Raw genomic sequence first — 17151 nt, forward strand, 5'->3', positions numbered from 1 at the left:
CAGCACCGGGCCCCTCTCCCAGCACCTCAGGTTCCAGGAGGGCGGCCCCTGCACGTGCCTCCATCTTGGCTCCGTCTGGGGTTTGCCATAGGAGGTGTGAGTGACCAGGCCCATTTGTCCCAGATACACGCGTGAGGACAGCGTACACACCGGCAGCCGCAGGGACGTGCGGCCTCCCCTGCGTGGGAAAGCCCGGTGGGCCCCTGGGGCAGGCGGAGACTGGCCCGGGCCGGCGGGTTGTCCTGGACGTCTGCCTGCTTCTCTCTGGTGGGGGGAGAGGACTGGGCTCCGGGAGGAGGAGGGAGGGCCGCCCGTGCGGGGTGACTGGCCCTCCTCCCGCGCGGTCGGTGGCGGGTCCTCTGGAAATTTCCGTGGTGTAATAGGCCATGGCAGTTCTGTTCCTTTGCCCACGGGAGCCCCGGGCACAGGTGAGCAGTGAGAGCGTGAAGGGACTGTCCGGCTGTGGTGTGGGCGCAGGCGCCTTGGCTTGCGGCCCTTGCCCTGTTTGGGGCTGGTTGCTGGCGGAGGCCATGCCTGGTGGGGGGCAGGGAGGTTAGGAAAGAGAAGGCTGCAGGGCTGTGTAGTAACAGGAGCTTCCGAAGCCAAGCCTGGGATCCCAGGCCTTTCTCTAGGCCTTCTCTTTATTCCCGAGAAACCTCCAGAAGGCGGGCTGCCAGGCACGAGCCGGTTGACAGTGGGAACTGGGGTGGGGCTGCCTCGCCCTCTGTGGCCGGCAGACGGTCCCTAAGCAGCAGGAGGGTCGCAGGGCAGTGTCTGCAGGGTCCTGTCCAGCATTCACTGGCTGTGATTCTGTGACCACGGCCCTGCTCTGCGGCACCCTGGCCACGGCCACTTCCAGCCGAGTGACCGTGCCTAACCATTGTAAGCTCAGGGCAGCGGCAGGGGAGACAGGGGAGACGTGGAAACTGCTGGAGCCGCAGCATCGCCGGGGAGAGGCCACTGGACCCCACCAGCCCAGCACTCCGCCTCCTCCCCCGCCCCCCTCCCTCGGGCTGTTGAGGTAAAGGCACTGTGAACACGGGCAAGTCCTGCGTGCCACCTTCCCGTTCGGGTCCTAGCTGAGAGTTTGGGTTTCTTGGCTTCTGGCTCCCATCTTGGCCGCCTCTGCCTGCTTCTCACGCGTGTGAAGCGCTGGGTGTGCCCTTAGCCGTGGTGAGGCCGTGTGTGGGAACCGGTTCCGATGGCTTCCGGATGGCGGCTGGGGACGGATCTGTGGGCTGAGCTGGTTGTTGGCAACTGTGCACACACTTTCTCAGAGACCTGTGTCCTCCGGAGCTCGCCCACCGGCAGTGCCTCCGGTGGAGCTGGGCGGGGGAGGAGGAGGGGGCTGCCCGCCTCCGCGGGGCATTCGAACAACTTGAATGCCTGGCCGTTCAGAAGGGGGCTGAGCTCGGGGAGCAGGAGGCCGTGGGCTTCCCAAGGGAGGGGCTTGAGGCACTGAGGGTGGCCTTGGGCACAGCCTGGATGGATCAGGCCCGTGTAAGACTCCCCCTGGCTGCCTGTGTCTGGTGTTCACCAGCACCGCCTCACGGTCTGCACACAAAGGAGCGAGACTCTTCTAGAAACAGACAGAAGGCAGGGAAGGCCGGAGCGCAGGGAGGAAGCGTGCGTGTCCGGAGAAGCTGCCTGCTGCGGCAGGAAGTGCACGGCCACGTGGCAGCCGGGAGGCCACAGCTGTCCATGGTGGTTGGAGAGGACATGGTCTGAGGCTGAGTGTGGGAATGTGTGTAAGACAGGGAGAAAGGTGCTGGGCTGTGAGTGAGCACGGCCCCTGACCTGGCCACCAGGCGGCGTCATTATTTGGGGACGGGCAGTGGGGCAATGGCTGGGGTTGGCAAGGAGAAGATAGTTCAAGGTTGATCACACTTTTTATTTCAGAGCCTTCCTCAGGGCAGGATCAATAATTAAACGTTGGGTGTTTGTAACCCTGGTGCCCGCCACTGAAGTAGAAATAACCAGGTGGAGGAAGCCTGGGGAAATTGGGATGAGCCGGGGTCTGATCTCAGAGCAAGCTCCAGTGGTGGTCTCACCAGTGAGCATGTGCAAGGCGCTGCTTCAGGACGCTGCAGGCCAGGAGAGGCGTCACACCAAGAAACTCTGGAGTCTTCATCAGCTTGATTGCTCCCTGTCACCGCCCATCACCACCACGCCTGCCCATGCAGCTTCTGCGTGCCATCTCTTAGTTATTATAGAAATACTAGAGGCCTGGTGTATGAAATTCGTGCATGGGTGGGGGATCCCCTCAGCCCAGCCTGCACCCTCTCCAATCCGGGACATCCCTCTCACAATCCTGGACTGCTGGCTCCTAATCGCTCACCTGCCTGCCTGCCTGGTCGCCCCTAACTGCCTCCCCTGCTGGCCTGGTTGCCCCACACAGCCTGCTTGTTCAGTTGTTTGGTCATCCCTCACTAACCCCCCTGCCGGCCTGGTCATCGGCAGCCATCTTATGAGGGTGTGAAGGTCAATTTGCATATTACCTTCTTACATAGGATAACTGTACCGTTTAATAGGGTTTGAAACAGGCCGTACCATGAAATCAGCCCAGTCAGGGTAGACGGGTCGTCCCCCTAAAGCTTCCTCCTGCCTCTGGTGACTCTCCCGCCACTTCTCCCGAGTCCCTAGCAACCAACCACCAAGCTGCTTTCGTCCGGCGGCTTAGTTCCTGTTTTCTAGAATCTGACGTGGAGTCACACAATGTGCTCTCCGGCTCTAGTTCCTTTTACTCGGTAGAATCACGATGAGGTTCTCAGGGGTGCGTGTCAGTGGGGTCTCGTTATTCCTGAGTAGCAGGCCATCGATGGACACGCCCGTTGCCTATTGGGTTCCATGTGGATGGACGTCTGTGTGGCTTCCAGTTGGGGTTGTTAGCAGTAAAGCTGCTTTGAACGTTCACGTACGAGTTGTTCTGTGGACACGCACTTGAACCTTTCCTGGGTGAGTACCTAGGAATGGAGGCTCCATCGTCATGGCGGGCTGTGCTTGACTTTTCAAGAAAGCGCCAGACTGTTTCCCCAAGCGGCTGTTCCATCTTGCGTTCCCGCTTGCAGGTGAGAGTGCGGGCCGCTCCTGTCCCACCGGCACCCGGTGTGGTCAGTGCTGTTCGTGTTAACCGCTCTGGAGGGTGGCTGACGGTAGTAAGCATCTTTCTTGTGCTGCTTCTCCGGTGTATAACTGGGGTGAAAGGTTACTTCCTGTCTTACACCCATTAAACATTTTTTTAATTAAAAATTTTAAGGTCTTTATATTCTAGAAACAAGTCCTTGATCAAACATGCGATTTACAGATCCCAGTCTGTGGCTTATCTTTTTGTTATCTTAACAGCATCTTTCAAAGAGCAGTTAAAAAAGACCAAGAGCAGTTTTTAATTTTGATGAAGTCTGACTGATCACGTGTTTTCTTTTATGGGCTGTGCATTTGGTATCATGTCTAAGGAATCTGCCTACACCAAGGCCACAGGGTTTTTCTCGTGTTCCTTTAACTTTCCTGGCTTTATGTTTTACGTGTAGATGCTGTCCGTTTGGGTACTTGTGATCCCTCCTGAGCGGTGCTGAAGGCTGACGGTTCTGCGTGTGGAGAGGGAATTGTAGCGGCGCCGCTTGTGGGAAGGGCGGTCCTCTGTCACTGTGCTGCCTCCCACCTCTGTCTAAAACATGCCTGTACATGTATGCGTCTGCTATGGACGCTTCACTCCATGTCCTATTGATGTGTGTGCCTGTGTCCGAACACGTGCTACCTCGGTTCCCATCGCTTTAGAATAAGTCTTGAAATCAGGTAGTGTTAGGTTTGCACTACATTCTTTAAAAGTTAGTTTGGCTGTTTTAGGTTCTTTGAATTTCCATATGAACTTCAGAATCAGTTTGTCAGTTTCTAACAAAAGAATCTGCTGTGGTTTTGATTGGTATTCTTTTGAATCTATAGATCAGTTTGGGAGAATTGGCATCTAAATAAATTTGAATTTTCCTACCCATGGACACAGCGTACCTCTCCATTATGTAGGTTTTCTTTCATTTCTTCTCACAGCCGCTTGTAGTTTCTAGTGTACAGGTCTCGCTCATCTTTTGTCAGATTAATTCCTAAGTGTTTTGTTTTAATTTCAAGGTCTGATTACTTGTTGCTAGTATATAGAAATACCATTGCTTTTATTTTGGGTATATTAACATTGTACCTTGTAAGCTTACTAAGTCAGTTATTAGTTCTAATATCTTTTTGTAAATTTCTTCAGATTTTTATATGCCCAGTCATGACCTCTGAGATGAAGACCGTTTTGCTTCCTGTTGACCAATCTGGGTGCCTTTTACTTCCTCTTCTCTTGCCTTACCGCGCTGGCAGACCTTCAGTAAAATGGTGAAGTGGGGAGAGCAGGCTGCGTGTGTATTCCTGGTCTCAGGAGGAAAGCATTCAGACGTTCACCATTTAGTCTGTTGTTAGTTGTCGTTTTTCAAGGAGGCTCTTTAGAAGGTCCTTTCTGTGGTTTGTGAGTTTTTATCGGGAATGGGTATGGGATTTTGTTAATGCTCATCAATAGGACAGGATTTAGCATTGTCTTGCGGCAGCCGGTACAGAGGCGTGCGCACTCTAAAGCAGGGGGCCCTGCCGAGCTGTGAGCTGTGTCTGGGCATCTGTGCTGGACCTGGACCTGCTGCTGGTTTTGTGTATCCGTACGGCCTGAGAGCGCCCGTCTGGGAGTCACACTCAGCATTGCACTGGTGTAATGAAGAGTTTGACTGTGGGGATGAAATGAAACATTGTATGTACATTAAATTTTGGGTCTGGGAACGTTAAAAATCATATAAATTAATAATAATTGCTTCCTCACTTGGTCCATTTCGGCTTCCGAAAGACTTCATAGGCGTGGTCTCCTTTTGGGTAGCGAGGAAAACCTGTTTGTTCATTTTCATTATCTCAAGGTATTTTTAAATTTTATTTCTCTTTTAATTTCTTCTTTGACCCATTGGTTGTTCAGTAGCATGTTATTTAATCTCCACATATTTATGAATTGTCCAGATTTCCTTGTGTAATTAATTTCTAGCTTCATACCATTGTAGTCAGAAAAGATGCTTGGCATTATTTTAATTTTTTAAAATTTATTAAGACTTGTTTTGTGCCCTAGCCAGTTTGGCTTCAGTGGAGAAAGCATTGGCCTGCGAACTGAAGGGTCCCGGGTTCGATTCCAGTCAAGGGCACATGCCTGGGTTGCAGGCTTGATCCCCTGTAGGGGGCGTGCAGGAGGCAGCTGATCAGTGATTCTCTCTCATCATTGATGTTTCAATCTCTCCCTCTCCCTTCCTCTCTGAAATGAATAAAAAATAAAAAAAAATAAAAAAAAGACTTGTTTTGTGGCTTAACATATGATGTAATCAAAAAATATTCCACGTACACTTAACTAGAATGTGTGTTTGTTGCTTTTGGCTGGTACGTCCTTTGTATATCTGTTAAGTCCATCTGGTGTCATGTGTCATTTAAGGCAGATGTTTCCTTACTGGTTTTTGGTCTGCATGTTCAATACATTGATAAGTGGGGCATTAAAATCCCTTACTATTGTATTGCTGTCTGTTTCTGCCTTTAGGTCTTTGAATGTTGGCTTTACATATGTAGGTGCTCCTATGTTGGGTGCATACATGTTTACAAGTGTTACATCCTCTTGGCGGATTAACCCCTTTATTATTCTGTAATGCCCTTCTCTGTCATAAGTATAGCTATCTTAGCTTTGTAGTTTGTTTCCATTTGCATGGAACACCTTTTTCCATCCCACCACCACTTCAGTCTGCGTGTGCCCCTACATCGAAAGGGAGTTTCTTGTAGGCAGCATATAAGTGGGTTTTATTTTTTATCCATTCAGCTGCTCTGTGTCTTTGACTGGAGAACTTAGTCCATTTACATTTAAAGTAGTTGTTGATGGGTAAGTACTGATGGCCCCTTTGTTAATGGTTTACGGGCTGTTTGTAGTTTCCCTGTTCCTTCTCTTGCTCTCTTCCTTTGTGGTTGATGACTAGTTAGTGGTTTACTTACATTCCTCCTCTTTCTCTTTGTGTATTTACTGTCGGCTTTTGCTTGGTGGTTATAATGAGGCTTACATGTTACAACTATATCCATAACCGTCCATTTTAGGTTGGTAACAACTTGTTTGCTCCCATTCTATAGCTCAACATTTTTACTCCCCCACATTTTATGTCACGCTTTATATCTTTTACCTTGTATATCCCTTAGCTAATTATCATAACCACAGTTATTTTTACTGTTTCTGTCTTTAACCTTCTTTAGCTTTATAAATGATAAATCTACTACCTTTATTATATACCCACCTTTCCAGTGAGATTTATTATATTTCACGTGTTTTCTTGTTATTATCACTCTTACTTTTCAGCCGAAAGAAGTCCCTTTCTTATAAGGCAGGTTTAGTAATGATGAACTCCTTTAGTTTTTGCTTATCTGGAAAACTATTTCTCCTATAATTCTGAATGGTAACTTTGCCATAAAGTATTCTTTTTCTTTTTTTTTAATCCTCAACTGAGGATATGTTTTACTGAATTTTTATTTTTGTTGTTGTTAGAGGAGAGAGAGAGAGAGAGAGAGAGAGAGAGAGAGAGAGATGTGTGAGAGAAACATCCATCGGTTGCCTCCTGTACATGCCCTAGCCAGGGATCACACCCACAACCTGGGCATGTCCCCTGACCGGGAATCAAACCAGCAACCTTTCGGTGCATGGGATGGCGCCCCAGCCAACTGAGCCACACTGGCCGGTGGTGCCGTGCAGTATTCTTGGCTGGAAGCTTTTCTTTCTGCATTTTGCCTATATTGTGGCACTCCCTTCTGGCTGCAAAATTTCTGCTGAAAAAGTCTGCAGGTAGTCTTATGGGCGTTCCCTTGTATGTAACAAGTTGTTTTTCCCTTGCTGCTTTTAATATTCTCTCCTTGCCTCTAACTTTTGTCATTTTAATTGTAATGTGTCTTGGTGTGGGTCTCTATGGGTTCTTACTTGGAACTCTCTGGGCTTCCTGGACCTGGATGTTTGTTTCCTTCCCCACAACGGGGAGGTAAATTTTTTGTTCTTGGTCAGTTTTTGAAAGTGCACTTGTCTTATACCAGTCCCAGGCCAGTCTTCATCTTTTTCCTTGTTTGTGAAGTGTAGCTGATGGTCTCACTATGTCTCTTCGGTGCATTAAGTCACTTGTAAAATCATTTGGAAAATTAGAAGACTACCTAATAGATGTTTAAACACCAACTAATGGTTTGTTGAAAAGTTCAGTCTTGTTGAACAGCATATTCTGTTTGCACCCATAACTTCACCGTACTCTCTAGTGTTTCCCACTGTATGTAATGTCACAAGGCTTTTTGCTACCCTAAAGTTTGTTTGGACTCAAGTTTTCACAACAGGGCAATGGGAAAGGACATGGGGATGGGGAGGCTGGGCGTGCCAGCACACTTGTTTAGCTGGTCGGCTGTAGGATGCATTTGTGTGTAGCTGATGCCTTGGTAGCTGGCAGTATGCATCTGTGTGTAGGCGATGTCTTTACCTGGGAGGGGCAGAATGAAGGCATTGACCCAAAGAGTGGGAGTGTTATATTTCAGAATGCAGGAATTCACGAATTTCTGTTTTATTGCAGGTATTTCTTGGTGGATTTTTATGCACCAACAACAACTGTTGAAAGCATGATGGAGCACTTGTCTCGAGATATTGACGTCATCAGACCGAATATTGTAAAACACCCTCTGACCCAGGAAGTAAAGGCGTGTGAAGGGATTGTCCCGGTCCCACTTGAAGAAAAACTGTATTCCACAAAGAAGAGGAAGTGAGGATTCTCCAGATTTTCGCCTTCTATTCACCTCTCTCACTTCTGAGCATCATGGATGATAATTTACAAGCCTGACCTTTACATGAAAGTGTGTCAGGTGCCATGTGAGAGTCTGGGTGTTGTTAGCTCCTGATCCCCTTTGCTGGGAGAGGTGGGGGAATGGCTTGCTTGGAGCCACTGTCCCAGTCAAATACATCGTTCTTGATTTTGTTACATTAAATGTAATATTTTTGCCCTACAACATTTAACACCATTTTGAAGAACAAAACTATCTTGGATTGTGAGCTAATCATTCATACTGTATCACCATGCAAAATAAAATATTCAGATTGTAAAGTCATGCGGTATTGTGTAACTTTTGATCTGAGTAATAAACAGGGTCACGTGTGGGTGTGGGCAAGGCTTTTTCTCTGCCTCCTGTTAACTGTAGGGACACTGAAGAGCAGGGAGCCAGTGCCAGCCCTGTGCCCGCCCCCTGTTAACCCTGGGGACACCGGGGGGCCAGTGCCAGCCCGGGCGCCCGCCTCCTGTTAACCCTGGGGACACCGAGGAGCCAGTGCCAGCCCGGGCGCCCGCCCCCTGTTAACCCTGGGGACACCGGGGAGCCAGTGCCAGCCTGGGCGCCCGCCCCCTGTTAACCCTGGGGACACTGGGGAGCCAGTGCCAGCCCGGGCGCCCGCCCCCTGTTAACCCTGGGGACACCGGGGGCCAGTGCCAGCCCTGTGCCCGCCCCCTGTTAACCCTGGGGACACCGAGGAGCCAGTGCCAGCCCGGGCGCCCGCCCCCTGTTAACCCTGGGGACACCGGGGGGCCAGTGCCAGCCTGGGCGCCCGCCCCCTGTTAACCCTGGGGACACCGGGGAGCCAGTGCCAGCCCTGTGCCCGCCCCCTGTTAACCCTGGGGACACCGAGGAGCCAGTGCCAGCCCGGGCGCCCGCCCCCTGTTAACCCTGGGGACACCGGGGGGCCAGTGCCAGCCTGGGCGCCCGCCCCCTGTTAACCCTGGGGACACCGGGGAGCCAGTGCCAGCCCGGGCGCCTGCCCCCTGTTAACTGTGGGGACACCGGGGGCCAGTGCCAGCCCGGATGCCCGCCCCCTGTTAACTGTGGGGACACCGGGGGCCAGTGCCAGCCCGGTGCCCGCCCCTGCTGCTGCAGGCGGCCTGGACCAGCTGTTGCTTTGCTCTCTTCAGGGCCCGGATCAGCTTCACTCCTGCAGAGGCGGACGCTGCCACTCTGAGGAGCAGGCGGGGGAGAGGGTCTTGGCACTGAGGGCGGAAGGAGGGGGGAGAGGGAGGTCATCCGGGAGATGGCGGCTCCCTGTTTCCTGAGGAGCTTCCTGGCGGCGCGGGCCCTCGGCAGGGCTCTCGAGGGGACACTCGCCACCACAGTTTGGTCCTGCGTGCGTTCACCCAGCGCTGCCGCCTCTGAGAGGAGCGGGCAGACAGAATGTGGGTGGGGGGATTGCTGATGGGGCCAGGAGGACGTGGGGGGGGTTGCTGATGGGGCCAGGAGGACGTGGGGGGGGGGTGCTGATGGGGCCAGGAGGACGTGGGGGGGGGTTGCTGATGGGGCCAGGAGGACATGGCGGGGGATTGCTGATGGGGCCAGGAGGACGTGGGGGGGGATTGCTGATGGGGCCAGGAGGACGTGGGGGGGGGTTGCTGATGAGGCCAGGAGGACGTGGGGGGGGGGTTGCTGATGGGGCCAGGAGGACGTGGGGGAGGGTTGCTGATGGGGCCAGGAGGACGTGGGGGGATTGCTGATGGGGCCAGGAGGACGTGGGGGGGGTGCTGATGGGGCCAGGAGGACGTGGGGGGGGGTGCTGATGGGGCCAGGAGGACGTGGTGGGGGTTGCTGATGGGGCCAGGAGGACGTGGGGGGGGTTGCTGATGGGGCCAGGAGGATGTGGGGGGGGGTTGCTGATGGGCCAGGAGGACGTGGGGGGGGTGCTGATGGGGCCAGGAGGACGTGGGGGGGGTGCTGATGGGGCCAGGAGGACGTGGGGGGGGTGCTGATGGGCCAGGAGGACGTGGGGGGGGGTGCTGATGGGGCCAGGAGGACGTGGTGGGGGTTGCTGATGGGGCCAGGAGGACGTGGGGGGGGTTGCTGATGGGGCCAGGAGGATGTGGGGGGGGGTTGCTGATGGGCCAGGAGGACGTGGGGGGGGTGCTGATGGGGCCAGGAGGACGTGGGGGGGGTGCTGATGGGGCCAGGAGGACGTGGGGGGGGTGCTGATGGGCCAGGAGGACGTGGGGGGGGTGCTGATGGGGCCAGGAGGACGTGGGGGGGTGCTGATGGGGCCAGGAGGACGTGGGGGGGGTTGCTGATGGGGCCAGGAGGACGTGGGGGGGGGTTGCTGATGGGGCCAGGAGGACGTGGGGGGGGGGTTGCTTATGGGGCCAGGAGGACGTGGGGGGGGTGCTGATGGGGCCAGGAGGACGTGGGGGGGTGCTGATGGGGCCAGGAGGACGTGGGGGGGCGGGTTGCTGATGGGGCCAGGAGGACATGGGGGGGGTGCTGATGGGGCCAGGAGGACGTGGGGGGGGTGCTGATGGGGCCAGGAGGACCTGGGTGGGGGGGGCGTTGCTGATGGGCCAGGAGGACGTGGGGGGGTTGCTGATGGGCCAGGAGGAGCAGGCAGCAGGAGCCTGGGCATGGCGCACGGCTGACCTCACCATCGGCCTCACCGTTGGGCTCCAGCCTCGGGAGCACGCGGGCTGGGGCGAGGTAACGGCCGAGGAACCGATAATTGGGTGAGTGTACAGCACCCCGCTCTCGGCTCCTTGGTATGGCGGGGTTTCTGACGCTCTCAGGTCAGTGCGTCGTCATTGCCCTGAGTCAGCACGGGGTCTTCACGGAGCGGAGCCGCCGGGAACTGTCGAAGGCCGACCCGCCCGGTGAGCAGTCAGGACCCACTTCGTGTGCCTCTTCCGCTTCCTCTCCGCAGCTCTGAGCGACGAGAAGGAGGCAGGCAGTTAACGTGGACGGCAGGACGCTGAGGACACCTCCGGGCGCGCGCTCCCCGCCGCTCCTCGCTGGAGGAGCTGTGGCTCAGCCCATCGGGTGGAGCGGACACGTAGCCACGATCGTCCTCCCTGCGCTGCCTGCTCCGCCTCTGGCCCGGACCTGCTCATCGGTTGATCAACTAGAACCTTCGGCTTTTGGAAAAACCCAGGCGTACGTGGAAGCACAGAAGGTACCAGGACAAAACTGAGGGGCTTACCCTGGATCGAGCAGACATGGTATTTTCTGCTGTTTTCCTTCAGATTTGTAAAGAATCCTCACCTGAGGATATGTTTTTATTGATTTTTCAGAGAGACGAAGGAAAGAGAAACATCGACGTGAGAAACGTTCATCGCTGCCTCTTGTTCGCACCCGACCAGGGATTGAACCCACACCCAGGTATGTGCCCCGACGGAATCCCACCCAAAATCGTGACGCCATCCCGGACGCCTCACTTTCACCTCCACCCCCCATCCAGGCCCCTCGGCAAATCCTATTTCCTCGCCTTCAAAAGGAGTCTGAGAAGTGTAATGCTGGGCGTTCTTGGTTTCCTTTTTTGTTAACTATCACTGCTGGTTTCTTAAAACAATGACCAGGTGTGAGCAAAACAACACGAGAAACAGCCTGAGGGCCGTCATGGTGCGTATCTCCCCTGCGCGGGGAGCCAGGCCTGCGTTTGTGGGAGAGCTCGGAGCCGGGCCTGGCGGGGAGGGGGGCTCTGACGCTCGTCCTGGCCCAGGAGACCCCAGAGGCGCAGCGAAGCACCGCTGATAGATTTAAGGAGACGATGAAGACGGCGACACTTTGGATTGCTCAGTCTAAGAGGAATCGTGGCCTCGAAGTGCCGTAAGTAAGCCAAGAGGTTTTTAGGGGAAGACACTGATGGATGGCGAACCATTTTCACAGAGAAAAGGAGGGGAAACAGCCTTAAACTGGTTAAGAGTCCCGGAAGCGATCCTTGCCTGCTGGCCTGGGCTCGCTCAGTCCTGGGGGCGCTAAACACAGGACACGCCATCTGTCCTAGGAAGTCCAGGGGGACTTTCCGGAAGGTTCCGTGACGTTCCTATCCCATGAGGTCTTGATGAAGGTGTAGACTCACCTAATTCACTCCTGACCGGCCTCTCCTGGAGCTGAGTGTCTGGGTTCTTGGCCGGACGGCCTGGCAGCGGCGGCCATCTGGCGGGAGGCCTGCCGGGGCCACTGCCGCCGAGTCCCGCTGAGACGCCTGCGCTCCGCCCGGCCGCCAGCGCCTAATGGAGTGGGAGTGAGGCACTCGGGCCTCCTTTCTTCACTGAGGTGCAAGGAGGGGTGAGATGACTAGTTTAGAATTCCTCTCTCCAGGGATTGTCCAGAAAAATGATCCAAAATGTGAAAATAGGGACGGGGGGCGTGTCCCCCAGGTTCCCCTGAGGCGGTGTCCCCCTGATCCTCGGGAGAGCATGCCTACCCGCAGTGGACCATTTGCTGGTTGCTAAACCCAGACACGGAGAGCTGCACCTGCCTGGGTTTCTGTCCCTGAGGAAAAGGAACCACGAAGGCTGGGCTTCCGGTCCCAGGCAGGCCCGGGGCCGCTTCTGTATCTAACAAATCGTCCAGCAGTCGCGCTCACCTTTTTAAACGCCAGTGAAGTCCACGTGCGCTCTCTGAACCGCCTTCCCTACCCTACCGGCTGGCTCAGTGATGAGTTACATACATGTTGGACACGTGCTCACTTCATGTTTGTGTGAGAGAGGCGGGTTTAACTTGGGGAGTGAACACGGACGGGAAGGAGGACAGCGCCACGCATCCACCGACGTCCTTTTCTCCCGTGATGGGTGGTTCTCGCAGGCGGCCGTGCCCGCCGCCGAACAGGGAGGTTGGGTTCTGAGTGGACACGCTGTTCACTGTGCTGGTCAGACCAGCTCAGACCTTCCGCAGCCCTGGTCACGGCCACTGGTCTCTTCGGCTGGAGAGAGGCCAAGGGAAACCTCTCTCCTTGGAGCTGAGGACGTTCCTTCCTCCCTCGAGCAGGCGGAGCTTGTGGCACGTTCTAAATTCTTGACTTTGAATCCACATTTCTTACCGTTTTCTCACCCTAAACCCAACCCGATCCCTAACCCTTATATAGACAGAAGTCCCTGCCCCTGGCCCCCGATGGGCCTGTCTGTATGCAAATGAGGACTCCAAATCCTCACCGTTTGATTGGTCCAAAAGGACTGTCTTGATTGGTCAGAATGGAGCTGCTCTGATTGGTCGATGAAGATGTTGATGAGGCTCTAGCTCTGCAGCTCCGATCGGATGGGGGAAGCCTCAGTTCCGTTGGTTGAAACAGGATTCCAGGAACTCCTCTAGAAGGGCTGCTCCGATGGCCAGCAGGCAGCCAGTCCTTCTCCCCTGCAGTCCTGGTGGCCAGCGCCTGGCTCTGCCAGCCCTGGGGGACGAGCACCTGTAACAGATGTAAAACCCAGAATTCGTTGGCTAGATTTCGATTTTGCATCCTAAAGCTGACAATGCTCAAGACCAGAGAGTAAGTCAATTCACAGAATTCACATTTGGCCCATTTCAAGCTCCAGGAGACCGGCTTCCTGGGAACACTTTTCCTTTGAACAGCCTCCCACGCTGGTAAGCCTGGCTCTTCCTGCTGGGCCTCCGGTGCTCCTGCCAAGGCAGGCCCATCAGGTGCTGAGGTGCTGTCTTCCCGCCCGGCCCACCAGCCGCTGGTTTTGTTGCCTTTGTTTTCAGGTGAAAGGAAGGCAAGTTTAAAAACCACCTTAGAAGTAGCTCTGAGGAGCAACCGGACTAATGAGCTCCCCTCGAGGTTCCTGGTGTGTAGTGTGTTCACTAAGATCGGCCCACACCTCATTTCCAGAGTTGCGATCGCTGATCAAAGGCTGCCTTCCCAGCAGGACAGGACTGGGTCCCAGGGAATCAGAATTTTCAGTGATTTGTTTAGCTCTTCTCCCTACATTAACACATTCGAGACGGCCGACACTGAACTGGGCGGAAAGCATATCAAACCCGGCTCCGTCTCGAACGCGTTAAAGGCGCTCACTGTCCCTTCAGTCTGAAGGCCCACAGGTGTATGACGTCAGCTCTCCGTGGCTCAGTTTCTCCAGATCGTGGTCAGCGTGATCTGTCAGGTTCAAGGAGAGCTGTTGGAGTGTCCCTCAGTGACGGTGGACTCACGCGTCTCCTTTGTTTTGGGAAAGTTTGGCCCTATGTATTTGGGAACAGTGCCATTAAGGACTGTATGACTCATGACTCGTGTTCTCGTTGGAGTGCACCTATTATCATTATGAAATATTCCTTTCTGTTCTATTTAAAGTGATTGCTCTTCAGTTCTGGTCTTAGTAGCGCTTCCACCCCCGTGGTGTTTACTCTTGCCTGACGTTTTCCCACCTCTTCTCAAGTTTACTTTGTGGTTTTGTTAGGCTGTTTCCATTAAAGAATGCATGACCAATCGTGCTTTCAAATTCTATTTCAGAACATGTATCATTCATTGGAGGAATTTGGTCACATTTATTGAGATGTCTCATATCTTTGGTCTTATATTTTCATTTTATGTTTTTTTTTGTTTTTGTTTTTGTTTTTTACTATTTTTTACAGTTTCTCTTTGCCTCCTATTTTTTACTCTCCTTATTTTTCTCTATTGATCAAGTTTTTTTTATTTTTTTTGTTTGTTTTTAGTTGTTTTTTTTTAAATTCTCTCTATCCATCTTGTCCCCATTCTTTGGTAATTGGCAGTTCATCTGTGTATCTTGTTTTCAATTTGATTTTCCTTAATGCAGAGTACCCCCGTGTCTTTCCTCCAGAATGGAACAGGGGTAGTATACGTATTTAAATCCTTGCACATCCCACAGGATCTCTCCCCAGCCTCCCATAGGCATGGTTTTGGCCAAGCCGAGAAATCTCGGCTCAGAGCCTTCTCTCCCCAAAGCCCTAGGCCAGCTCCAGGCCTCGGCATTGCAGGTGCTCCCGGGGAGGAGTCTGGTGCCATGGAATTCTCTTCCCTGTTTCAATAGTTTCCTCTCAGTCCCTGAGAGCTAGAGCTGGGAATGTCACTAGATTGTGTCCAGGTGTGATTCTTGTTTTGCTTTTAAATTATTATTATTAATTTTGCTTGGTACTTAGAGTCCACATTCTGGTCTCCAGATTGGTCTTTACTCATTAAGGAGCATTTTCTTCTATTTATTTTTCAAGCTTGTTTCTCCTTATAGTCTTTCTCTTCTCCTGGAACTCTAATATTCCATAGGCAACGTTCTCCAGTGTGCACTCTTCTTGAGTCTGGGCTCCCTAGCTCTTAGATTTTTATTCGTGATTTTCATTCCATTGCATTTCTGCTCTGTGCTCTGATCATTCATCATTCAGATCCGTTTATTTACTGGTACCATGCGCGAAGTTCAGGGCTGAGGGATGGATGTGAGCTGTTAGCAACTGCGTTTTTATGCTCATGGCTTGGGGACGGTTTACACCTGGAAGCAGTCGGGTCGCAGACCTTTGCTGGGACCCTGGTAAGGGGGCCGCCTCAGACGCGGTGACAGTCCCAGGTGGCTGTTCAGTCTGACCCAGGAGCGAAGCCGGTTTCTGGAGGAGGCAGCGGGCGGACAGTTTGGGAGAGGCGCTCTGTGAGCCTCCGGCTCTGTTGGTCCTGTGTGCTGGCCGTGCCGCCGTGCTCTGGGCAGTGCTGCCAGTGGCCCCCGGGCGAGCTCCCGCCTGCGCTCGGGAGCCGTTCCCCTTCCCACCTGCTGGTCACCGCGGGCGTCACGGGGCACCCAGATGGGCGGCTTCCAGCGCGGACGGTGATGCCACGGCCCCGGAGGCTGCAAGTCCAAGATGAGGGTGTCGGCAGGGTTGGTTTCTTCCGAGGCCGCCTGGGCTCTGTGCTCACGGGGCTCCCTCTGTGCTCACGGGGCCGCCTGGGCTCTGTGCTCACGGGGCCGCCTGGGCTCTGTGCTCACGGGGCCTCCCTCTGTGCTCACGGGGCCGCCTGGGCTCTGTGCTCACGGGGCCTCCCTCTGTGCTCACGGGGCCGCCTGGGCTCTGTGCTCACGGGGCCTCCCTCTGTGCTCACGGGGCCGCCTGGGCTCTGTGCTCACGGGGCCTCCCTCGGTGCGCGCACATTCCTGGGGTCTCCGTGTCCAAGTCTCCTCTTCCTGTGAGGACACCGTGGGCTCGGATTAGGGCCGCCCCAGTGACCTCGTCTCGCCGTCACTCCCTCTCCAAAGGCCACATCTCCACGGACGGCCCTTCTGGGGCACTGCAGGGTAGGGCTTCCTCACTGACCTGGGGACACAGCCCAGTCCCTAGCTCACGTCCGGAGCTCAGCGCAGGCGTGGCCGTAGCAGGTGCTCCGTGAGCGCTCGGAGCTGCCGAGTGAATGGCCCGCACGTCATGCTCTTTTCCATTTGGACTTGGAAGCGAGTTGTGCTGCATGGGATGGCGCCAAAAGCTTTCTTAAGAGAAACGAGGTGTTAACTATTTAAGTGTGTGTTTTATCCTCAGCCAGCCATGTTTTGTGTAAAAAACCCTCTGTTTCGGTGTGAATACATGGCCTTTTCTTTCTTTCTCCCCCGCTCCCCACCCTCCTCCTGCTCGGGGAGGAAATGCGCTCCAGGCCCGAGCCGGGTTCAGCCCGTGGGCTCGGGGGCCAACCCTCTGGGTTTCTCACAACAGCTTATGTGTGTGTGTCTCCGGGGATTTGAATCCGTGTTATTTCGTGCAGGATTGACCTGCCTTGGGACTCGACTTCCTCTTTTTATTTCTTAGCACACTTCCCTGTTTTATCATATTTATTTCCATGCCCTGCCCCAAGCTCTGATAAATTTGAATTTTCCAAAAAGCACAGAGAAATGCACTAGCTTGGTATTGTCAGTTATTTGCGGTGGCGCTTCTAGTTCATAATAATGGAAAGAGGGAATTGAGTTTTCCCCGGGGCCATTGTATTCTTTTGCATTCATCATTTTTGCCTCTTGCTTTGGGTCCCCGCATTGACATTTTGGTTTCTGAAGCAGCAGTTTCAGCTCGCTGCCCAGCGGTCTGCGTGTCCACAGCAGAATGAAGGCGCTCCTCCCTCAAAGGCTAAATGCCTGCCTGGCGAAGTCCCGCGCGGAACGGAGGGGAGATCTGGAGCTGGAGTCGGAGACGCGCGTCAACAAGATGACAGCTTCCGGGGACCTGGAGTGTCCCCGAATGTCATGGCCCAAACGCAGCCTCAGAAAGCAATGCGAGTGTCCCTGTGCCTGGTTCCCAGAGCCAAGAGAAGGTCATGTCCGGCCGTTCTGAACCTGCTGTGACCGACGCTGTCCACACGCTGGCTCTCTTCTGGCTCATGAGCGTGACCGTCTGCTGAGCCCC

At 54.2% G+C, this 17151-nt stretch overlaps 1 protein-coding gene across 1 annotated transcript in view; it reads left to right on the forward strand.

The window, feature by feature from the left end:
* The window catches only part of MRPS6 (mitochondrial ribosomal protein S6), a 56164-nt gene extending 48016 nt beyond the window's left edge, over positions 1-8148 (forward strand). Inside the window, exon 3 of the mRNA XM_079767389.1 lies at positions 7626-8148. Within this exon, the coding sequence (XP_079623515.1) occupies positions 7626-7815 (190 nt within the window). The 3' untranslated portion in view covers positions 7816-8148. The remainder of the gene's footprint in view (positions 1-7625) is intronic.
* Positions 8149-17151: the final 9003 nt, after the last annotated feature.

This window comes from Cnephaeus nilssonii, assembly GCF_951640355.1.
Source record: "Cnephaeus nilssonii genome assembly, chromosome: 3".
Taxonomy (NCBI): Eukaryota; Metazoa; Chordata; class Mammalia; order Chiroptera; family Vespertilionidae; genus Cnephaeus; species Cnephaeus nilssonii.